The sequence below is a fragment of the Mandrillus leucophaeus genome, unplaced genomic scaffold (assembly GCF_000951045.1).
Source record: "Mandrillus leucophaeus isolate KB7577 unplaced genomic scaffold, Mleu.le_1.0 Scaffold1050, whole genome shotgun sequence".
Taxonomy (NCBI): domain Eukaryota; kingdom Metazoa; phylum Chordata; class Mammalia; order Primates; family Cercopithecidae; genus Mandrillus; species Mandrillus leucophaeus.
The window spans coordinates 632,629-655,393 of record NW_012098655.1 but is presented as its reverse complement, the minus strand read 5'-3'; the positions used below and the strand labels follow the sequence as shown (position 1 = coordinate 655,393).

Here is a 22,765-nt window from a genome sequence, read left to right as displayed (position 1 = left end):
AAAAAAAACAAAACAAAACAAAACAAAACCATTGACCTATGTCACAAAACATGTAAAAGATGGAAGTTTTATTAAAAAGCAGGAGTGACCCAAGATGATTCATCTGGGAAAAAACTGATGAAGTTCCATGTTGTCCAAATTGTACATTTTTTTTTCTTTGAGACGGAGTCTTGTTCTGTCGCCCAGGCTGGAGTGCAGTGGCACGATCTTGGCTCACTGCAACCTCCGTGTTCTGGGTTCAAGCGATTCTCCTGCCTCAGCTTCCCAAGTAGCTGGGATTATAGGCATACAACACCATGCCCGGCTATTTGATATTTTTTTTAGTAGAGACAGGGTTTCACCATGTTGGCCAGGCTGGTCTCGAACTCCTGACCTCAAGTGATACACCTGCCTCGGCCTCCCAGAGTGCTGGGATTACAGGCGTGAGCTACTGCACCCAACCCAAACTATACACTTTTGAAAGTGAGAGGGGTTGCTATTAATAATTGCAGGGGACAACAGGTGAAAAGTGGGGGTGTCCCGGCAAACTGGGGACATGTGGTTTACCTAAATTTGTTTCTGAGGTCAAGCCTAGCAAAGATGTGAGTACATTTTGTAATAGAGACCACATGGTAAGAAATTTAACCCTTTCAGAAAGAATAAATGTCACTATCTTTCCGTGCACTGGCAGGAGGAGTTTAGCATCTGATTTGAATTTTATTTTGGAAACTAAATTCTAAGGGAGATTCCACACATTCAAGAGCTTGAACAACCACCACCTTGTGGCAATGAACATGATTTGCATCTAGTCAACTCAGTTTGCAATGCAGTGTCTTAAGGAGTGACTGTGGCTCTGAGCAATATTATCATGGAACTGAATATTGCCATGGGACTGAATGCAAGAAAAGAGTAGGTGGATTCAGAGCTGAAGTGGGAGAAGGCAGGATGACAGGTAGGAAGATGTTCAGTCTTCAGTATATCCATCGCCCTGTACTTCACAGAGGGTTGCTGGGTACCTTATGGCTAAGCAGGGTATCAGCACTCCCTGGATGGAAATCATTTGGTGTATGCTTCACTTGGGAAGAATTCATATCTTAACAATACGAATTCTTCCTATCCATGAACATGGAATATTTCTTCATCTATTTAAATCTTCGAGATTTCTTTCATCAGCTGTGATTGATTCCTAGTTTAATTCCATTGTAGTCAGAGAACATACTTTGTTCTATCCTTTTAAATTTGTTAAGCTATGTTTTATGGCCTAGATTGTGGTCTATCTCAGTGAATGTTCCATGTGAGCTTGAGAAAGAATCTATATTCCGCTGTTGTTGAATTAAGTATTGTATAAATGTCAATTAGATCAATTTGATTGATTTTTTCAGTTCAACTATATCCTTGCTCATTTGCTGCCTGCTGGATGTATTAAAATGGTATTAAAATATTTTAATGGTATTTTAAAAATGGTATTAAAATATTCTCTTATAATAGTGAGTTTACCTATTTTTCCTTGCAGTTTTATCTTTTTTTGCCTCACATATTTCGGTGCTCTGTTTTTAAGTACATACATGTTAAGTATTGTTATGTCTTCCCAAATAATTGATCCCTTTACCTTTATGTAATGTCCCTGTTTATACTTGATAAATTTCCTTGTTCTGAAGTCTGCTTTTCTTGAAATTAACATAGCTACTTCAGCTATTTTTTTAGTTAGTGTCAGCCTGGTATAGCTATCTCTATTTTTTTGCTTTTAATGTATTTTCTTGTGGATAACACACAACTGGGCTTTGTTTGTTTTTGAAATCCACTCTGACAATCTCTCTTTTAATTGGTGTAATCAGGTTATTCACATTTAAAGTGGTTATTGATAGAGTTGGATTAATATCTACAATGTTTGTAACTGTTTTGTATGTGTCTCAGTTGACTTTCATATCTAATTTTGAATTTGTAATTTCATATTCTTTGTCTTAAAGAGAACGCTTGCAGACCCCTTAAAATCTGGAGACGCCCCCTACCTTGCACACATTTTACCGGTATGTGACGGTAGAAAAGCTGCACAGCAGTCTTGGCAGGCGGGGCAGGAGGGACGCAGGGATTCACAGATGCGACTGTGCAACGCACAGATGCACTGGGTCTTTGCCTGGTGGGTTCAAAGCCTCCAGACGCTGACAAACGCTGCAGCCAATGAGTGGGTTCCCATAGTCCGATATGGAGGGCAAGGGGCGGGACTCCCTCCTGCCTCTCGCTGGCTGGGTTCAGAGTCTCCGCGAAGAGACTGCGTTGGGCCCAGAGTGGGCGTGGCTTACGTGTCCGCCGGCTTTCCTGGCAGGCCTGGCAGGGGGGCCAGGTTGCCATGACGACCGCGGCTAGGTCGCTGCAGACTCGGTTGGTGACTCCGGGCGCGTCGAAGATCGTGTACCTGTCGTTCGCAGTGGCTCAGTTTCCCAGTAATCCATAAGAACAGCAGGGATGACAGGGTCCCATGTCGGTTTTTGGTTTGAATTCCTCGACTGGAGACCCGTGCCCGGCAGGCTGCACTGTGCCCCGCGCACTGACTCCGGCCTCTGCTGGAGCCCCCTGGCCGGCTCCGGGGTGGGAAGGGGGCTTTGCAGATCCCCAGAAAACCGCCCGGCGAGCCACGAGCCCGCGGACTGCAGGCTCCGCTTCCTCGTGGGGTGTTCACTTTGTGTCAGTGTGTTGATTTGCCGCCAGTTAGAAGCATCTTAAAAAGGGGCCGGGGGCCATAGGAGGGGGGCTTATCTGAAGGAGGCTCTGGGCTTGCTGATCCACGCAGCGGTTTGTCGCGAGGCTGCGGGGGAACGGCCCACGGCCGCGGTAACAGGGCTTCGTCTTCTTTGCAGAGCCATGGGCAGCAGGAAGAAGGAAATTGCCCTGCAGGTAAGCCTCAAGGGGCGCTAGCTTCCAGCTCTGGGTTGGGCTCGGGGAAGACGAGGGTGATTGGAGCGGGGTTGTAGTATAAAAGTGACATTTTGTTTGCTAGCAGTATGTGACAGTGTTCCCAAACTTGAGTGATGTACCCTTCTGTCTTAAAGGGCCAAAACTTATCTTGGAACCCCAGTGATGACAAATTTTATGCAAACAAAATTAATGCAAACAAAACTGAGTAGAAGCTGTTTATATTTATAGTGCGTATACAACCATAAAACCTAAACATGCATTAAATAAAACTACAAACCAAGAAAATATGAATCAACATAATTCGATGTGACCGTTATTTTGTTACTGTTGAAATATGACTGCAGCTTGCACAGAGAATACAGTATAGGTTCTTTTGACTTTGGGCATGAGTCTGTAACTGTGTGCTCTGTGGAGACCCAGTTTTCCCACCACTGTTCTCATCAAATTTCACTTATTAACAAATACGTTTTGAGATATATTATGTGCTGGGCATTTGTTATATAGAGTACCTTACTTCATTTGCATGTGGGACAAGTGAATTCAGAAGCCAGCAACTGCTCTTTTTCTTGGTTCTGGACAATAAACAGTGGTTGATTCTGAAGTGATGGTAAAAGCATGCAGGAATAGACCCTGGAATTGGGAGAGAGTGCTTTGTCATAAGGAGATCATCTGGATGATCTGTAACACGGGAACATTTTAAAACAAACTTTAAAATGTCTCATCATCAGCTGGTCCCAGTGAGATGCATACTAAGGCTACAGCGCCTCCTAGATAATAGAGCTTTAGCGATTTTGAGACATCTGGTTTTTCTCTCATTGTCCTCGGTAGGACAGTTTGCATGTGGATTTCAAAAGTCTAGTGGTTTAAAAAAGAGGAAAGGGGAAAGCAGCATCATTCTAACGGTACCCCATGCTGGGGGTGGGAGAGGTGGGGGGTGGGGTGGGAGTTTTAGACTGGAAGTCAGAAGGCCTGATGTAGTTCTTGTGTCCTCTATAGCCAACTGTGTCTTTGACTACATCACATACCCTCTCTGGGCCATAGCTTGCCCATCTATGGAATAAGGATGTTGTGTGAATTATCCCTAAGGGCCTTCTTCCAGCCTTGATATTCTAGGATTCTAGAGTCAGAAAGCGCTTCATATATGAATGTTCTGGTTGAAGTAAATTCTGAGCAACTGGTCCTACCATTCATAGCTGTGTGACTCATTTCCTCAACCCTCTGGCCTCCGTATCTTTTACATAGACAGGAGGGATAATACCTGTCCTTTAACGCCTGCACAGCTGTGATGAGACTCCTTTAGACACTTCCTGGCTGGTCTGATGCGGTCTGTGGTGTCTCTAATGTTATTGCCCCTTATTATGGTCATTTCATGTGTTGATGCCCTAGATCTCCTATGGCGGTAATAACTTTTGTTAGCAATGTTGTTATTTTTTCCTGTGTATTACTCAGAGCTCTGAGTACAATGCAGTACTCAAAGTAAGTGCTCCCTCCTGCTGAGGGAGTGGCCTCCCTCCCCTCTTACACTGAGGCATCTGTGTAAAGGTCACCTCTCTATAAGGTAAACCCCTTGAAAGCCGTGCCTAAAGTCGGCCAACCCAGGAACCTTGTCCTCTCTCTCAGCAAGGTTATTCGGGGTTCCGTTTATAACGGAGACAGACAGAAATCACAGGACATCAAGGGACAGTCTGGGTAAAAGGTGCCACACATTCCCTATTCATTCCCTACCAAATGCAAGGCTTAGTGAAGTCCGGATAGTTCCCACACCGTTCCGCTCTTGCCTGGCTCCCAGGGCTGAGATTCTTCAACTGCCCAGAGTCCTGGCCCCAGAGCTGGTGGGACTCACTCCGTGACAGGGGTGGGCCACAGAGAGTTGCTGGTGACTTAAGTCTGAGCCTCTGGGTAGGGGCAGGGGGTCCTTCTGAACGCTTCTATCACTTTCCTCAGGACTGTAGTTGTGGGCCCAAGGTTATATCAGTTCAGCTCTCTTACTTCATTTAAGGCATCAGGAAGACTCTTCTGGGTTTTTCTTGTACTTTTCACTGAAACAAGAAAAGTAAGGAGTGTGCTTCCTTAAAAGAGAGACTTTCTCTTTTTTTTTTTTTTTTTTTTTTGAGACAGTCTCATTCTGTCCTGTCGCCCAGGCTGGAATGCAGTGGCACGATCTCATCGCACTTCAACCTCCACCTCCCAGGTTCACCAATTCTCATGTCTCAGCCTCCTGAGTAGCTGGGAAAACAGGTATGCGCCACCACGCCCGGCCAACTTTTGTATTTTTTTTTTTTTTTAGTAGAGGCAGGGTTTCACCATGTTGGCCAGGCAGGTCTCAAACTTCTGGCTTCCCAAAGTGTTGGGACTACAGGCATGAGCCACCACGTTCGGCCAAAAAAGGGGCTTTTAATAGAGGATTAGCAGGTGTTACATGTTTCTTGCCCTTATTGCCAATAATGCATCCTATCTTTTTTAAAGGGACATAGACCTTGGCATACCTGTATCAAGAACAATAGTAGGCCAGGCGTGCTGGCTCATGCCTGTAATCCCAGCACTTTGGAAGGCCGAGGCAGGCGGATCTCTTGAGGTCAGGAGTTCACAACCAGCCTGGCCAACATGGTGAAACCCTGTCTCTACTAAACATATAAAAAATTAGCCGGGTGTGGTAGCGGGCACCTATAATCCCAGCTACTTGGGAGGCTGAGGCAGGAGAATCGCTTGAACCCAGGAGGCAGAGGTTGCAGTGAGCCATGATCATGCCACTGCACTCCAGCCTGGATGACAGAGTGAGACTCCATCTCAAAAAACAAACAAAAAAACCCAGTAGTAATTTGTGTGGTCTTTTAATTTATATCATTTCAAAGTAGCTCACCACAAAAATATGTTAATTACAAAGAAAAAGGGAATAATTTTACAGACAATAGGCCTGGCAGACCATGTTAATCCAGTGATCAAAGTGAACATCAGTAATAGGCAGATGGAAATTGTGTCTCACCTGCTAGGGAGTAGTGAGAGGAATGATCTTCAGCTTCTCCAACACTCCAACCAGTCCAGCCAATTTCAACCAGTCCAAACATGCACAGCCTGAATCCAATCAGGAGGAAACATCACATATGCCCCAACTGAGGGACACTCTACAAAATACCTGGCATGTCATTTTCCAAAGTGTCAACATTGTGAAAAGAAGAGAAAGACTAAAGAACTATTCCAGACTAAAGAGACTTGACAAATAAATCTAGCACACGTTTCTGATTAGCTCCTTTGCTACTCAGGACATTATGGGATAAACAGGAAAAGTTGTACTCTATCTAAGGATTAAATGTTCACAATATGTCAGTGTTTTTTTCCCCTGATTTTGATTATTGTATTGTGTTACATAGGAATAATATATTCAGGAGTAATGAGATAACAAGCTGTAATTTACTTCCAAATACCTAAAAAAAAAAAACCCTAAATCTTTATACTGTACTTGCACACTTTCTGTAAGTTTGAAATTATTTCACAGTAAAAAACACTGTACAGAAATGTTTACTATTGGCCAGACATTGTGGCTCATGCCTGTAATCCCAGCACTTTGGGAGGCTGAGGTGGGCAGATCACTTGAGGTCAGGAGTTTGAGACCAGCCTGGACAACATGGTCCAACCCGGTCTCAACTAAAAATACAAAAATGGCCAGGTGTGGTGGTACGTGCCTGTAATCCCAGCTACTCAGGAGGCTGAAGCATAAGAATCGCTTGAACCTGGGAGGCAGAGGTTGCAGTGAGCTGAGATTGAGCCTCTGCACTCCAGCCTGGGTGACAGAGCCAGACTCCATCTCAAAAAAAAAAAAAAAAAAAGAAATTTTTACGTTAATGAAGAGGGATAATATGTATTTTTCCTTGTATTTTATATTTATAAAACCAGAACTCTGTGGATAAGAAAAAAAATGTGAGTGAATGGCAATAAATTCAACTTAATTCTGATACTAAGTGAAAACACAAATTTCAAAATGAGACCTACAGTTTGATACATTTATGTACATTTTAAGGGCACAAAAACAACTTATATATTGTTCCTGGACAAATAACATGTAAAATTATTTTTTAAATGCCCGAGACTAGTACACATTATTCTTAGGATAGTGTTTTTTTCTGGGTAGGGAAGGAGTGAGAAAAGGAAGGAGAAAAGAAGACGGGGGAGAGGATAACTTGAACTGTACTTGTAAGTATTTCAGAGATAGAAAGATAGAAATCTAGAGCAAATAGATGGAATTGTTTCCCTGCCTGAGCCCTCAGTAATACAGCATTTGATCCTCTTTGGCTTTAGGTCAACATCAGCACCCAAGAGCTTTGGGAGGAAATGCTCAGTTCCAAAGGACTAACTGGTAATTCAAAGTAAAATAACTTTTTAGATCCATTCTTTTCTAAATTATTAAATGGTGTGATGAACCATGAAGGAAAGGGCTGCAATGAACATTACTTTCCTATTACCTTGAACCTCATAAAAAAACAGATGATATGTGTGTGTGTGTGTGTGTGTGTGTGTGTGTGTGTGTGTGTGTGTGGCTTGAACATCAGTAAATTCAGTTCAGGAAAGGAGTCAGTACTCAGGGTTGTTTGGTGTTAAAAGTAACAGGAAACCTCCTCTAATTACCTCAGGCACTAAAGGAGAATGCATTGGAGGGAATACAGGGATCTCTTGGAACTCAAAGGATGGAAGGCGAGCCAGGCATCACTGGGACTTGAACCTGGGACTGCAGTCATTAGGAAACAGCAGGCCACTGTCTATGGGCCTCCTCATCCCCATCCTCCTGGCACCAGTTATTTGTTGCTGCTTAGCAATTTACCCAGAAACTTAGTGGTTTAAAACAACAAACATTGATTATCCCAGTTTCTGTGGGTCAGGAGTTCAGGTACAGCTTAGTTGGCTAGCTCTGGCTCAGTGTCTCACCATGGTAGTTAAGGTGTCAGACGGGATCTCAAGGCTCAACGAGGAGCAGATTTGCTTCCAAGCTCTTTTGTGTGGCTACTGGCAGACCTAAGAAGATCCACTTCCAAGCTCACTCATGAGGCTGTTGGTAGGAAGGATTCAAGTCCTCACTGGCTGTTGGCCAGAGACATTAACTTCTTGCCATTGATTTCTCCATAAGGCTACTCACAACCTGGTAACTTGCTTCCCCCAGGACAGAGCTCTAAGAGAGGGTACAAGTTGGAAGTCACAGCCTTTTGTTAGCCTAATCTTGAGAGTGATATCCCATTGCTTTTGCCATACTCTGCTCATTAGAAGCTGGTCACTAGGTCCAGCCCACACTCCAGGGCAGGGGATTACACAAGTACATGAGGACCAGAAGGTGGGGATCGTTAGAGACATCTGAGAGGCTGCCTACCACCTGCTGTCACCCACTCTTTACTTCTCGTTCTCATTCACTGCAGATATCTCTGTGCTCTATTACTCTCTGTGTGCCTGCTCAGTTTTTCTGTGAATATACCTGCTCAGTGTGCTTGTATCTGATCTTAGCCTTGCCCATTACCACCCCCTCCACCAAATGACATCAGCATTTAAGCCCATTCAAGCCAGATGGGATATCATGGCCTATCACCAACTGTAGAAATCTTTCTTATTCCCCGACCCAGTGCAAAATTACCTTCCTCATATGAAATCTTTCTGGAACCTCTGTGTGGTCACGTCCCTCCTGGGAGCTCCTAGGGCACGTGGGGTGAGTCTCTGTCTCAATCCCTCCAGCACACACCCCACTTGCTGTGGCCCTGTAGGGAGAGACCATCATGGCTTTTCTCCTAGACTCTAAACACAACGGCATTGGCTTTTTCTTTCTTTTTTTGAGACTGAGTCACCCAGGCTGAAGTGCAGTGGTGCAATCTTGGCTCACTGCAACCTCCGTCTCTGGGGTTCCAGTGATTCTTCTGCCTCAGCCTCCCAAGTAGATGGGATTACAGGCACATTCTATCACACCCAGCTAATTTTTATATTTTCAGTAGAGACAGGGTTTCACCGTCTTGGCCAGGCTGATGGCCAACTCCTGACCTCAAATGATCTGCCCACCCCGGCCTCCCAAAGTGCTGGGATTAAGGTGTGAGCCACCACGCCCGGCCAGCATTGGCTTTTTAATCTCACATCTGTAGCAGACTTGCCTGGGACTGAGGCTGAGTGGGTACTAGATAAATGCTGATTCAGTTGTGGGGTGTGAGTATGATCCCTCAAACACTCTACTGTTTGAGGGATTATGAAGTGTTTTTGATGGTGCCAAGGCTTAACCATTTGTCCATGTGTCTTGTCTGGGCAACTGGAACATGACTCCAGGTGAAACAAATCATTATTTCCATTTCTTTAACAGCTGTGAAAAAACCCCCATTCCTTAATTTTTTGAGAATGTATCGTGTGCCAGCCACCTTGCTAAGCACCCTATGTGACAGTAGCTAACATCCAGTGAGCACTGACCCTCTGCCAAGCCTGGTCTAAATGGTTCAAGGGCCTCTGTTGACTGAAGGTAGCAGGACCTCCTCTTTGCTCCTTCTCATCAGGCAGTCTAGAGGAATATATAGATATGGAGCATATAAATACATAGATATGTGTTTTTCTCTCTCTCTCTCCAGCCAGCAGAAATTTGCTTCCAAAGTAAACCACCAGCATCTTGGAAACCTTGCCTTCTGCTGGCTCATTTTCACCTGCTTTCAACATGCCAAAGTCCCTTCAGACCTACACATGCATGCACAGACGCACACATACACACACACACACACACATTTTCTTGTCTCTGCCATTCCTTCCATGTGGCTTCTCTGTTTTGCTTCCTCTCACTCAGAGTCAAATCAAACACTTCCTCTCTGTTCCTTCCTCCCCCCTCCCCCCATCCCCGCTTCCTCCATAACTTTGTGAAGGTGCCTTTGTGCCCGCCACTCCTCACAGAGCCAGGGCATCCAAGAGGGAGGGAGAAGCTAGTAGCAATGGCAGGTGCACTATCAATACAAATACAGCACAGAGAGTTGAGCCCCAGCTTTTTTCCTTTGGGATTTAAATCTGCCCTTTTCAGTGGGCCTGTGTACAGGGCCCTCTAAGTCTTCAGGGACATTTTCCTGGCTTGACCCAGATGCCCTTTTTGGCCCTCACCCACATAACTGTAGTAGGCTGAAATAAAAAAATAAATTAAAATCGGTCAATTGTGAAACTCTTGTCTTCAGGAAAGCCCAGAACTTTATCCTCTACCTGGATGCTGTGGAACCCAAATCCCACTCTCCTGCTTGGATGTCTGGTTGCCTTTGTGATCACTTGTCTTAGATTTTCTGGTTGGTACTGAAAACCCAGCCTGGTTAGAGTTGAGTTTGTTCTCCTTTCCCCTCCAACAATCTCTCCCCACCCCTCGCTAGTTCTTTTTCTCTGCCAGGCTCAAAGGTGAAGTCCTTTCCACACCGTCTTCATTTTCATCCCTAGTATTCTGCCTACATTCTTTTCATTCTATCCCCTCTGCCACCCGTGTGTCTGGCTTCCTCATTCCTCCTATACCCAGCTTGGGTTCTCACATTCCGCAAAATTGTGCTACTTGGCTGAACCAATGAACACTGCTGAATTTATGCATCTTGCTTCTTCCCTGGAGCAGTTGAAAGAGCATGGGCTATGGCATCAGGCAACACAGGATTTAAAACTTGATTCTGGCCGGGCGAGGTGGCTCAAGCCTGTAATCCCAGCACTTTGGGAGGCCGAGACGGGAGGATCACGAGGTCAGGAGATCGAGACCATCCTGGCTAACACGGTGAAACTCCGTCTCTACTAAAAAATACAAAAAACTAGGCGGGCGAGGTGGCGGGCGCCTGTAGTCCCAGCTAATGTAGTCCCAGCTACTCAGGAGGCTGAGGCAGGAGAAGGGCGTAAACCCAGGAGGCGGAGCTTGCAGTGAGCTGAGATCCGGCCACTGCACTCCAGCCTAGGCAACAGAGCCAGACTCCGTCTCAAAAATAAAATAAAATAAAATAAAATAAAATAAAACTTGATTCTGCTGTACTGTGGTTTAAATGTGTCCCCCTTCAAAATTCAGTGTTGAAACTGAATGTCAAAAGTAATGGTTTTAAGAGGTGGGGCCTTTAAAAGGGGAGTAGTGCCCCTCATGAGTGGCATTAAGTGCCCTTATAAAAGGGCATGATGGAAGGAGTTTATTCCTCTTGCCCTTGACTTCCGTCATGTGAGGACACAGTATAATTCTCCTCCAGAGGGATGCAGCCCTTATCTGACAACCAAACCTGCTGGCACCTTGATCTTGTACTTGCCAGCCTCCAGAACTATGAGAAATAAGTTTCTTTTCATTATAAACTGCCCCAGTCTGTAGTGTCCCGTTACAGCAGCATAAATGGACTAAGCTATACTGCTTGAGAATTTGCTTTCTTACCTTAGGTCCATGACTTCACCTCTTTGAACTTCAGTTTCCTCATCTCGATAGTGCAATAATGATATCCATCTCACTGGGCTTTTTAGAGAAAAGCAAAGTGCACCTGCCCTCTTGCAGCTAAAGCAGAATAGCTTAGTCTGTTTATGCTACTGTAACAGGACACTACAGATATGTAGTATATAAAGAACAGAAATTTATTTCTTACAATTCTGGATGCAGGCAAGTCCAAGATATTAGCTCCCTCTTCTCTCTAATACTTACTGTGAATCCTCGTTGCCTAGTGATTCAGGATAGAGCTCCTCAAGCCCCACATTCCAGATTCCTCCAGTGATCCCTGCCACCATTTCCTACCACACCACCTCAGGCAGGTCTGGTCCAGCAGGCTGCCCAGGGGTCCCTGAGTCTGCCACCTATGCCTGGCTGCCCATCCTTTGCACCACAGTCTCCCTCTCTGCCCATCCAAGCCTGGGCTCTCTACAATGCCCAGTGCAAGTCACCTCTTCATGGGAAGCCTGGTGAGTACAGAACAGTGTTAGTACAGTGCCACCAGTCTCTATACTAACTTTAGTCATGACAATTTGTATTGTATTATATTAATAGTTCTCACTTGATGGGAAAATTTTGAAATGTGAATCTGTGATAAGTAAAATCACAAATTGCATGCTATTAAAATGGACAGAGTTAATCAATTATTAGCAATTTTGACACGATCTCCCTGTGACTATGCTACTCTAGCGGTTGAACCGAAATGCTCACCTGTGTGGAACAGGCATGAACTCTGGGAGTGTTGAAGCCTTTTGGCAGATATCCCTCCTCTAAAATATGGCCACTGGTATGTCACCATCTAGCCCTTGCTGCCGCTTCATGGTCGTGTGGGGCAGGTCCTGCACAAATCCAGTACACGGGAGTTGGCTTGGTTTGCTTAGCTTCCTGTAGATCGCGTGGTTCACAACACTCAGATGAGAGGGTTCCCCTACATCCAGCCCTGACATGTACTATAGATTGGGACTAAAGAAGAAAAAGGTATCCAAGTTTCTCTCTAGCTCTCTATCAGGCTCACTTTCTGGGAGAAAAATGTTGATTTTTCTAAAGTAAATAAAACTCTGCTCCACCCAAAGAAAGTGGCTTTTAATTCATCAGAAGAAAAGGTCAAACCTGTGTTTATTATCCAAGGATTACATAAAAGTCAATTGTGTGCTGCTGGGTCACCTACAGTGAGTGACCTCTCCTTTTTAGAATAGACAGTTTCAGTCTAATTCCAATATCATTGAGGGCCACCCTGTGTTAGGCCTAACCCTGAATGTAGCCTGAAGAACCCTTAAGATAAAGGAGCCATGTTAAGAAAATGATTTTCTGCTATACTTATACTGTATTTAGAATTCAGTATACCAAGTTCATAAGAATGAGGGCTAGCTGTGTTTCCATACTTGCTTATAATCTCATGAGACAGTAAATCCCTTTAACCATTAGATATCCCTGCAAATGAATGTCCATTTGCGGGAGGTTAGAATGCACAGGTATAAATTGTGCCTGGTGTAGTGGGCGCTGGTGTCTACTGAATGTTCCTGCTTCTTGGTTCCACACAGTTGTTGATGTCTATCAAGGCTGGTGTGGCCCCTGCAAACCTGTGGTGAGCCTCTTCCAGAAGATGAGGATCGAGGTCGGCCTGGACCTTCTGCACTTTGCATTAGTAAGATTCTCTCTCATCCAACAGTCATACAACATTGTAAAAAGAATTTAAAAATTTAAAAGAGTCAGGAAGGAGAAGTGTGAGAGTGGCCTTTCCCAGATCATTAAAAAGGAATCAGTGTGGACTTTTTGTTGATACTGTCATGATACTTTCTAATTTCTCTAGCTATGAAGGTTCCTATTCCCCACCCCACCTCCCTGTATCACTCTTGGCTTGAGCAGTTCTTGGTGCTATATAAAGAGAAGAAATATATATCACTCAAATGCATACTCTCCCTCTTCTTTTTTCTTTCTCCTGTCACCCAGGCTGGAGTGCAGTGGTGGGATCATGGCCCACTGCAGCCTTTGCCTCCCAGCCTCAAATGATCCTCCCACCTCAGCTTCCCAACTAGTTGGGACTATATAGGCACATGCCACCATGCTTCACTAATTTTTTAACTTTTTGTAGAGGCAAGGTCTCACTATATCACCCAGGCTGGTCTAGAACTCCCGGGCTCAAGCAATCCTCCCACCACAGCATCCCAAAGTATTGGGAGTACAGGTGTGAGCCACCACCCCAGCCGCATCTCCTTCTTGGCTTGTGAACACTGTTGACTGAAATGTCACTTTCAGATTTCCATCCTCTGCTCCATAAAGGGGAACTTACAGTAAATATTTATTTGGATGAATGTATGGAAATGGGAATAAATTCTAGAGAAGTATTCAAGAGACACTGTTGATATGCTGCATGGGTTTGAGGTTCATAGGCAGTGAAGACAGGAGAAAATATAACTTACACTAATCACTCAAGAAGTTGGACTTCAGGGACTTTGCAGTTCTTCCTTTGGCAGTCAGTCTTGGTGCTTCCATAGGGAGTGTGCTGTAGAAGGGCTTGCGTGGGGGATCTCTTATGCCCATGTGTAGCAGGTTTCTCAGACAATGAAGTCGGTGCCTGAGGACCTTCACCTCGGTTGTCAATCATGGCTGCAGAAGGACATTAGCCAGTAGCGCTCCCTTGGACTGGTACAGTAGCTGGGTGGGGCAGGAGATACTCTTGCTTCCTCCTCATTTGATTCTTCAAGAGAGTACATGTCTGCAATTTTATAGGACAGCTCTGATTAGCAGGAACAGCATGAGAGCAAATCGGGGCTCCACCTGGGGAAGTCAGTCCTGGGGGTGTTCAGTTCCCTGTGTGGTTTCCCACCGATCAGTCGGGCCCTGCACCCCCTGCACCCAGGGTAGCTGCTGATAGTGGTTTTCTTTAGGCAGAGGCAGATCGTCTTGATGTCCTCGAAAAGTACCGAGGGAAGTGCGAGCCCACCTTTCTGTTTTATGCAGTAAGTACATTTTCAGAACCAGAACTATTTGACAATTGCACATCATTAGTGTTCAAAATAGAAGCATCTCGCTGACATTAACTATCTTTGGGAGAATTAATGGGAACCACCAAGAGGCCTCACAGATTCAAACAAGTGATGCTGTTTTCTCTGATGCCTCCCAGTCTTTTTTTATGATGTTGGCTACATACAGACACCCCCACCCCCAAGTCGAAGTGGTGATACAAGCTGTTGACTAGGATGGTGGCCTGAGGGCCCTGCGCCCAAGGAGGTGAATGACACAGCACCCTGGTGGCCACGGTGCTGGGGCAGCCTTCCTGACTTGCTGTACACGGGAAGAGAGTACCAGTCACTCAAATGTACATGCTCCTTTTTGGCCCATGAATGCTCTAGACTGGAGGCTTCACTCTTAGAGCACAGGGTTTCAAGATTTCTATCCTTTGCTCCATAAAGGGGACTTTTTAGTAAAAATAGATACTCCTTTATGGGGCAGACAAGCTCTTCATTCACCCTTATGTAATCATAAAATGTGAAGATATGTTTACAGAAAGTTAGAAATGAGAGGGACTATTGAGGAAAGTCAAGTGGCCCAGTGTTTTGAAAATATAATTTGGATGTCCTTGGGTGTGACATCCATGGTCCAGCTCCATGCCCCTAAGGGCCCACTGTTTCACACTTGGCTTCCCAGGTTTAGGCCACCTGCCAGGCTCTGATGGCAATGGATCGATATTCCTCCTCACTCAGACCAGCCCCCTCATTGTAGAGTCAGGAATACCAGGATCTACTCAACCAGGTCTCCGAACACCAGGCTAGGGTTGTTCAATTTTGAAAACTTCAGCCTCCTGGCCTCAGCACTGCAAGTATTACAAATTGGAAACTTATGATAAAACATTATTTGAGCTTTGGATTTTAGTAGGGAGACTGAACTTACATGACATAACATGATTGGGAGGAAAAGAGGGAGAAGCAGGGAGGAGCTCGGAGATGAGCGTGCCCCAGACACGCTTGACATCAGAGCTCAGCTGCAGAAATGCGACCACAATGGCTTAATTGCCTGAGCCCATAGCAATTAAAGCATAAATCTTACTTGGCTTGTATGGGAACATGGGCCACAATCTTCAACCCCATGGTGGTCCATTAAGGGATGGGATGGAAATGGAAGGAGGACCCACTCTATGTGAACTTCTCCCTCTCCAGATTCATTTCTTTGTGAGTACAAACGTAGAGACTTTTGGCCAGGCGCGGTGGCTCACACCTGTAATCCCAGCACTTTGGGAGGCCGAGGCAGGCAGATCACCTGAGGTCAGGAGTTTGAGATCAGCCTGGCCAACATGGTGAAACACCATCTCTGCTAAAAATACAAAAATTAGCCAGCCTGGTGGCAGGTGCCTGTAATCCCAGCTACTTAGGAGGCTGAGGCAGGAGAATCACTTGAACCCAGGAGGCAGAGGTTGCAGTCAGCCGAGATCATGCCATTGAACTCCAGTCTGGGCAACAAGAGCGAAACTCCATCAAACAAACAAACAAACAAACAGACTTTTGAAAGAGTTAAAGCAGAAACTCAGGTTCATCCCAAATACCACCTCGACTGTGAAGCCTTCCCTGACCATCTCAGATGATGCTGGCAATTCTTGCCCCAAGTTCCAAGCACTTATAAATTTCCGTATTACTTACAGCAATTATTTTATAGTATTGTAATTGTTTCTTCGGCATGTCCAGTCATCCCTCTCCCCATTCTAGTCCCCATTCATGAAGGCTGCAGTTATGTTTTTTCATGTTTAATGTTTATATTCTTTGCCTCTGCCTTGGTGCTTGGTATAGTAAGTGCTCAATAATATTTGTTGAATGAGTAAGTCATGTGTAAGCCACACTTAGTCACTCCTAACTTACTATGTACTGTTCCTCCCTTAATGAACTGCTGGTTACCCTGAAGGAAGCTTTGAAAGGAGTGGCATGAAGGTAGAGATCAGAAAAAGAGAAATCATTTAAAACTAGGAGCAGACCGGCTGGGCGCGGTGGCTCACGCCTGTAATCTCAGCACTTTGGGAGGCCAAGATGGGCGCATCACGAGGTCAGGAGATCAAGACCATCCTGGCTAATACTGTGAAACCCCGTCTCTACTAAAAATACAAAAAAAATTAGCTGGGCATGGTGGCGGGTGCCTGTAGTCCCAGCTATTTGGGAAGCTGAGGCAGGAGAATGGCGTGAATCTGGGAGGCGGAGCTTGCAGTGAGTCAAGATCGCGCCACTGCACCCCAGCCTGGGCAACAGAGCGAGACTCCATCTCAAACAAACAAAAATCCTAGAAGCAGACCTCAGAGCGTCCTGCCAAGGGAGGGCAGCAGAAGTGAGCACACTGCTATGAGCCTGGGGTTGAGGAACCTTGATCTTGGGCACACACACTCCTAGACACTCTCGCCATCTCTTGAAAGAGATTAATATTTGCCAAGAGTATTTCATGCTGTTTGTAACATATTCTAGGGAGGAGAACTGGTGGCTGTGGTTAGAGGAGCAAATGCCCCACTGCTGCAGAAAACCATCCTAGACCAGCTGGAGGCCGAAAAGAAAGTGCTGGCTGAAGGCAGAGAACGGAAAGTGGTAACTGGAGGTCACTTCTACAAGAGCTAACTCACAAGTGTGCTAGTAGGAGAGATCAGCAGTCCCCATCCCCCTTACCCGACTGTCCTGGAGCCGTTGGTGGACAGCTTCATAAAAGTTTCACCTGGGTCTGTTCCTCAAGCACTGTGCCCTGGTGATATGTGTGCATTTTGAAACCTTCTTATAAAAGCCATCTCTTTCATACAGAGCACTTTATTTTATCAATTTCCCTTTCATCTCCCACTTCAACTCTTAACAATGAATTCGGAAATGAAAATCAAGTTACAGAATGGAGTGATGCGTAGGAGAAGTCAGTTATCCTGGGCTCCTCTCAGCCTTGAGGTGAAATCTCTCCTAGTGACCCACTGGCTCATATTCCTGAAGGTTTTACTTGTGAACTCAGAGGGCTCATTTCTTTAACTTAGAAATCAAGGTCTGTCATTAACATGAGAAATAGAATCAGCATAGCTTGTGATTTTGATAAATTATTTCCATGATAACATCAACTGCCAGTTCTTCAAATAATTGGCTGCCTTTGAAAAATCAACATACCATAGGTAGAGAGGTATTTCCTGGTGCTTTGAGCATCTGGCAAATGTGACTCCACACCATTCCATGTTCATTGTTCAGGTTTTCTTATTAAATTCCAAATAGCAAAGCTCCATTTTTATGGAATGGATTAGAATCAAATCATATTTTTCCCAAGAAACCTGGCCATTTTCCCTCCCGAAAGAAAACTGCAAATGCTAATATTTTCATGTGCCTTCTCCAAGGGAATATTATCTCTCTTTACTGCTTCTCTGTACTGCATAGTCAATCTCTTAATATTTACTTACATTTCAATTCTTTGTCTTCTTATCAACTATCTCTACTTAATGCGTATGAAAAGAGGTAGACTCTAAAACTTAAGATAAGCTTGGCTTTTCTTGTATTCTAATTCTGTCAGCCCCACACCAGCACCCAGCCACCAAAAAGGGTCTTGTAAAGTTTCCAAGACTGATAACTTTGACATTTTTTTTCTCTGTGTTTTGGAGCTTTGCTTTTTTTAGTCTCTACAGGTTTTTGAAGGTGTTAGTAGTAATGTTAATTAGCTAACTACTTTCTTTTAATGACCAATTTATACTAGATTAAAGATGAGGCTCTTTCTGATGAAGATGAATGTGTTTCCCATGGAAAGAACAATGGTGAAGATGAGGACATGGGTGAGTGCAGAACCAATGAGCAAGGGAAAAAGGCAAAGCAGACTCAGATTTGATGTGTGTTTAAAATAGATGAGTATTCAGTTTATTGAGCAATCTGAACTCTGAGAAGATTTTTTAATGGTTCATAATTTTCTTATAAAAATTGATATATAGATGTGCATATTTTCAGAGTACATGAGATAATTTGATACATACATATAATTAAATCAGGGTAATTGGGATATCCATCACCTTAAATATTTATCGTTTCTTTATGCTATGGATATCCAAATTATTTTCTTCTAGCTATTTTGACATGTACAATAGATTAATGTTAACTATAGTCACCCTACTGATCTCTTGAATACCAGGTCTGATTTCTTCTATCTGTAGATTGTACCTATTAATCAACCTCTCTTCATCCCTCTCTCTCCACTTCCTGGCCTCTGGTAATCACCAATCTACTCTCTACCTTCACGAGATCCATTTTTTTAAGTTCCCACATATGAGTAAGAACATGTGCTATTTGTTGTTCTTTGCTTGGGGGCTTATTTCACTTAACATAATGATCTCCAGTTCTATCCATGTTGCCACAAATGACAGATTTTAATCATTTTAATTAATGAATAATATTCCCTTGTGTACATACACCACATTTTCTTTATTCATCCATTCATGGGCACTTAAGTCGACTGCATATTTTGGCTATTGTGAATATTGCTGCAATAAACATGGGAGTGCAGATAACTCTTCAATATATTGATTTCCTCTCTTTTGCATATATACATAGTAGTGGGATTGTTGGATCATCTGGTAGTTCTATTTTTGTTTTTTCAGGAACCTCCATACTGTTTTCCATAGTGGCTGTGCTAATTTACATTCATACCAGCAGTATATGAACATTCCCCCTTCTCTACATCCTCGCCTCATTATTCTCTTTTTAGTGTTTTGGTTTTTTTGAGACGGAGTCTCCCTCTGTCGCCCAGGCTGGAGTGTGGTGGCACGATCTTGGCTCACTACAACCTCTGCCTCCCAGGTTCAAGCGATTCTGGTGCCTCAGCCTCCCTGAGTAGCTAGGATTACAGGCACCCGCCACTACACCTGGCTAATTTTTGTATTTTTAGTAGAGACTGGGTTTCAGCACATTGGCCAGGCTGGTTTCGAACTCCTGACATCAGGTGATCCACCTGCCTTGGCCCCCCAAAGTGCTGGGATTACTGACGTGAGCCACTGCATCCAGCCTCCCTTTTTTTTTTTTTTTTTTTATAGTCCCCATTCTAACTGGGGTGAGATGAAATCTTATTATGATTTTATGATTTGCATTTCCCCGATGATTACTGATATTGAGCACCTTTTTCATATACCCATTGGCCATTTTTATGTCTTTTTTTGGAGAAATGTCTACTCAGATCTTTTGCCTATTTAAAAATCAGATTTTCTTTTTGCTTTTGAGTTGTTTGAGCTCCTTATATATTCTGGTTATTAATCCCTTGTCGGAGGGATAGTTTGCAAATATTTTCTCCCACTCTGTGGGTTGTCTCTTCACTTTGTTGATTGTTTCCTTTGCTTTGCAGAAGCTTCTTTGCTTGATGTGATCTCATTTATCTATTTTTGCTTTTGTTGCCTATGCTTTTGAGGTCTTACACAAAAAACCTTTGCTCAGACCAATATCCTGGACCATTTCCCCAGTGTTCTTCTGACAGTTTCATAGTATCAGGTCTTAGAGTTGTGCCTTTCATCTATTTTGATTTTGTGTTTGTATATGGTGAGAAATAGGGGTGTAGTTTCATTCTTCTGCATATGGTTATTCAGTTTAACCACCACCATTTATTGTAGAGAATGTCCTTTCACCATTGTATGTTCTTGGCACCCTTGTTGAAAATGAGCTGGCTATAAATGTGTGGATTTACATCTGGGTTCGCTATTCTATATGTCTGTTTTTATGCTAGTATTTTGCTGTTTTGATCACTATAGCTTTGTAGTATAATTTGAAGTCAGGTCGTGTGATTCCTCCAGGTTTGTTATTTTTGCTTACTATGGTTTTGGTTATTTGGGGTCTTCTGTGGTTCCATATACATTAACGTGGTAAAAGCAGCCATCCTTGTCTTATTCGAGATCTTTGAGGGAAGGCTTTGAAATTTTCCCCATTCACTATGATGTTTGCTGTGGGTTATACATGGATTTTATTGTTTTGAGGTATGTTCCTTCTATTCCCAGTGTTTTGAAGGTTTTTTATCATAAAGGGAATTCAAAAATTATATTTTCTGTTTCTGTGAAGAATGTCACTGGTATTTCGACAGGTATTGCACTGAATCTGTAAATTGCCTTGGGCACTATTAACATTTTAACAGTATTAATTCTTCCAATCCATCAGCATGGCATGGAATATCTTTCCATTTGTGTGTGTGTGTCCTCTTCAATTTCTTTCATCAGTGTATCATAGTTTTCCTTGTAGAGAGCTTTCACATCTTTGGTTAAATCGAATTCTACATATTTTATATTCTTTGTAGCTATTGTAAATGGGATTGCTTTCTTGGTTTCTTTTTCAGATTGTCTGCTGTTGGTATATACATATGCTACTGGTTTTTGTATGTTGCTTTTGTATCCTGCAACTTTACTGATTTCATTTATCAGTTCTAACAGTTTTTTGGTGGGGTCTTTGAATTAACGTGGTAAAAGCAGCCATCCTTGTCTTATTTGAGATCTTTGAGGGAAGGCTTTGAAATTTTCCCCATTCACTATGATGTTTGCTGTGGGTTATACATGGATTTTATTGTTTTGAGGTATGTTCCTTCTATTCCCAGTGTTTTGAAGGTTTTTTATCATAAAGGAATTCAAATTTTATTGAATGGTTTTTCAGCATCTATTGGAATTATTATACGGTTTTTGTTCTTGGTTCTGTTAATGATTTGATGAACCACATATATTGCTTTACATATGATGAACCCTTTTTACATCCCTGGGATGAATCCCACATAGTGAATGATCTTTTTGATGTGTTGTTGAAGTTGGTTTGTTAGTATTTTGTTTAGGACTTTTGCATTTATGTCCATCAAGGATATTGGCCTAGTTTTCTCATTTTGTTGTGTCCTTGTCTGGTTTTGCTATCAGGGCAATTCTGGCCTCACAGAATGAGTTTGGAAGTTTTCTCTCCTCTTCAAATTTTTTTGAAGAGTTTGAGTAGAATTGGTATCAGTTATTCTTTAAATTTTTGGTAGAATTTAGAATTGAAGCCATCAGGTCCTGAGATTTTCTTTGGCAGAAGACTTTTTATTACAGTTGTGATCTTGTTGTTACTGGTTTGTTGAGGTTTTCTATTTCTTCATGGTTCAATCTTGGTAGATTGCATGTATCCAGGAATTTATCTATTTCTTCTAGGTTTTCAGATTTGTTGGTGTGTAGTTGTTCATAACAGTGTCTAATGATTCTCTATATTTCTGTAGTTTCCAGTTGTTATGTCTCCATTTTCTTTCTGATTTTATTTATTTGGGTCATCTCTTTTTCTTAGTCTAGCTAAAGGTTCATTGATTTTATCTTATCAAAAAATCAACTTTTTGCTTCATTGACCTTCTGTATTTTTTAGGCTCAATTTCATTTATTTCTGCTCTGATCTTTATTGTTTGCTTCCTAGTACTAATTGGGGGTTTGGTTTGTTACTGCCTTTTAAGTGCATTTGGGTGCATCATTAGGTTATTTGAAATCTTCCTATTTTTTTGATGTAAGCATTTATTGCTACAACCTTCCCCTTTACTGTATTACTCTTTTTACTGTATCCCATAGATTTTGGATGTGTATTTCCATTTTCATTTGTTTCAAGAAATTAAAAATTGTCCTTTATAATTTTTTCTCTGATGCATTTGTTGTTCATGATTATGTTGTTTAATTTTCATGTGTTTGTGTAGTTTCTGAGGTTCCTCTTGTTATTGATTTCTAATTTTATTTTATTGTGGTCAGAAAAGATATATACGATTTCTGCTTTTTTGAATTTGTTGTGACTAGCTTTGTGGCTTATAATTTGCTCTATTCTGGAGAATATTGCACATGCTGATGAAAATAATGTCTTTTCTGTAGCACTTGGGTGAACTCTTCTGTAAATATAGTTAGGTCTGTTTGGTCTAGTGTGCAGTTTGACTATGACGTTTGTCTTCTGTCTGAATGATCTGTCCATTACTAACAGTAGGGTGTTGAATTCCCTATGTATTGCAGTATTGTATTACTGTATTGCAGTCTATCTTTCCCTTTAGATCTATTAATGTTTGTTTTATATACTTGGATGTTCTGGTGTTGGGTAGATATTTATAATTGTTACTCTTGATGAATTGACCCCTTTATCATTATATAATGACCTTCTCTGATCTAAGTATAGTTTATCTTGCTCTCTTTTCATTTCCACTTGCAATGAATATCTTTTTCCATGCCTTCACTTTCCGTCTAAGTGTCTTTATAGGTAAAGTGGGTTTCTTGTAGGCAGCATATAGTTGGGTCTTGGTTGTTTTTTTTTTCTTTGAAACGGAGTTTCACTCTTGTCGCCCAAGCTAGCACAGTCTTGGCTCATTGCAACCTCCGCCTCCCGGGTTTAAGAGATTCTCCTGCCTCAGCCTCCCAGTTAGCTGGGATTACAGGCATGGACCACCACGCCTAATTTTGTATTTTTAGTAGAGACGGGGTTTCTCCATGTTGGTCAGGCTGGTCTCAAACTCCTGACCTCAGGTGATCCACCCGCCTCA

At 42.9% G+C, this 22,765-nt stretch overlaps 1 protein-coding gene across 2 annotated transcripts in view; it reads left to right on the top strand.

The window, feature by feature from the left end:
* The first annotated feature begins 1,706 nt into the window (after positions 1-1,706).
* The window catches only part of NME9 (NME/NM23 family member 9), a 30,039-nt gene continuing 8,980 nt past the window's right edge, over positions 1,707-22,765 (top strand). Inside the window, exons 1-7 of one of the 2 annotated variants that reach the window (XM_011981813.1) lie at positions 2,377-2,420; positions 2,835-2,871; positions 7,186-7,243; positions 12,841-12,944; positions 14,188-14,259; positions 16,741-16,857; positions 17,984-18,059. In XM_011981813.1, coding sequence (XP_011837203.1) covers positions 2,839-2,871; positions 7,186-7,243; positions 12,841-12,944; positions 14,188-14,259; positions 16,741-16,857; positions 17,984-18,059 — 460 coding nt within the window. In that variant the 5' untranslated portion in view covers positions 2,377-2,420; positions 2,835-2,838. Of the gene's footprint in view, positions 2,872-7,185; positions 7,244-12,840; positions 12,945-14,187; positions 14,260-16,740; positions 16,858-17,983; positions 18,060-22,765 lie in introns of both variants that reach the window. The other variant, XM_011981805.1, reaches the window with a different exon arrangement.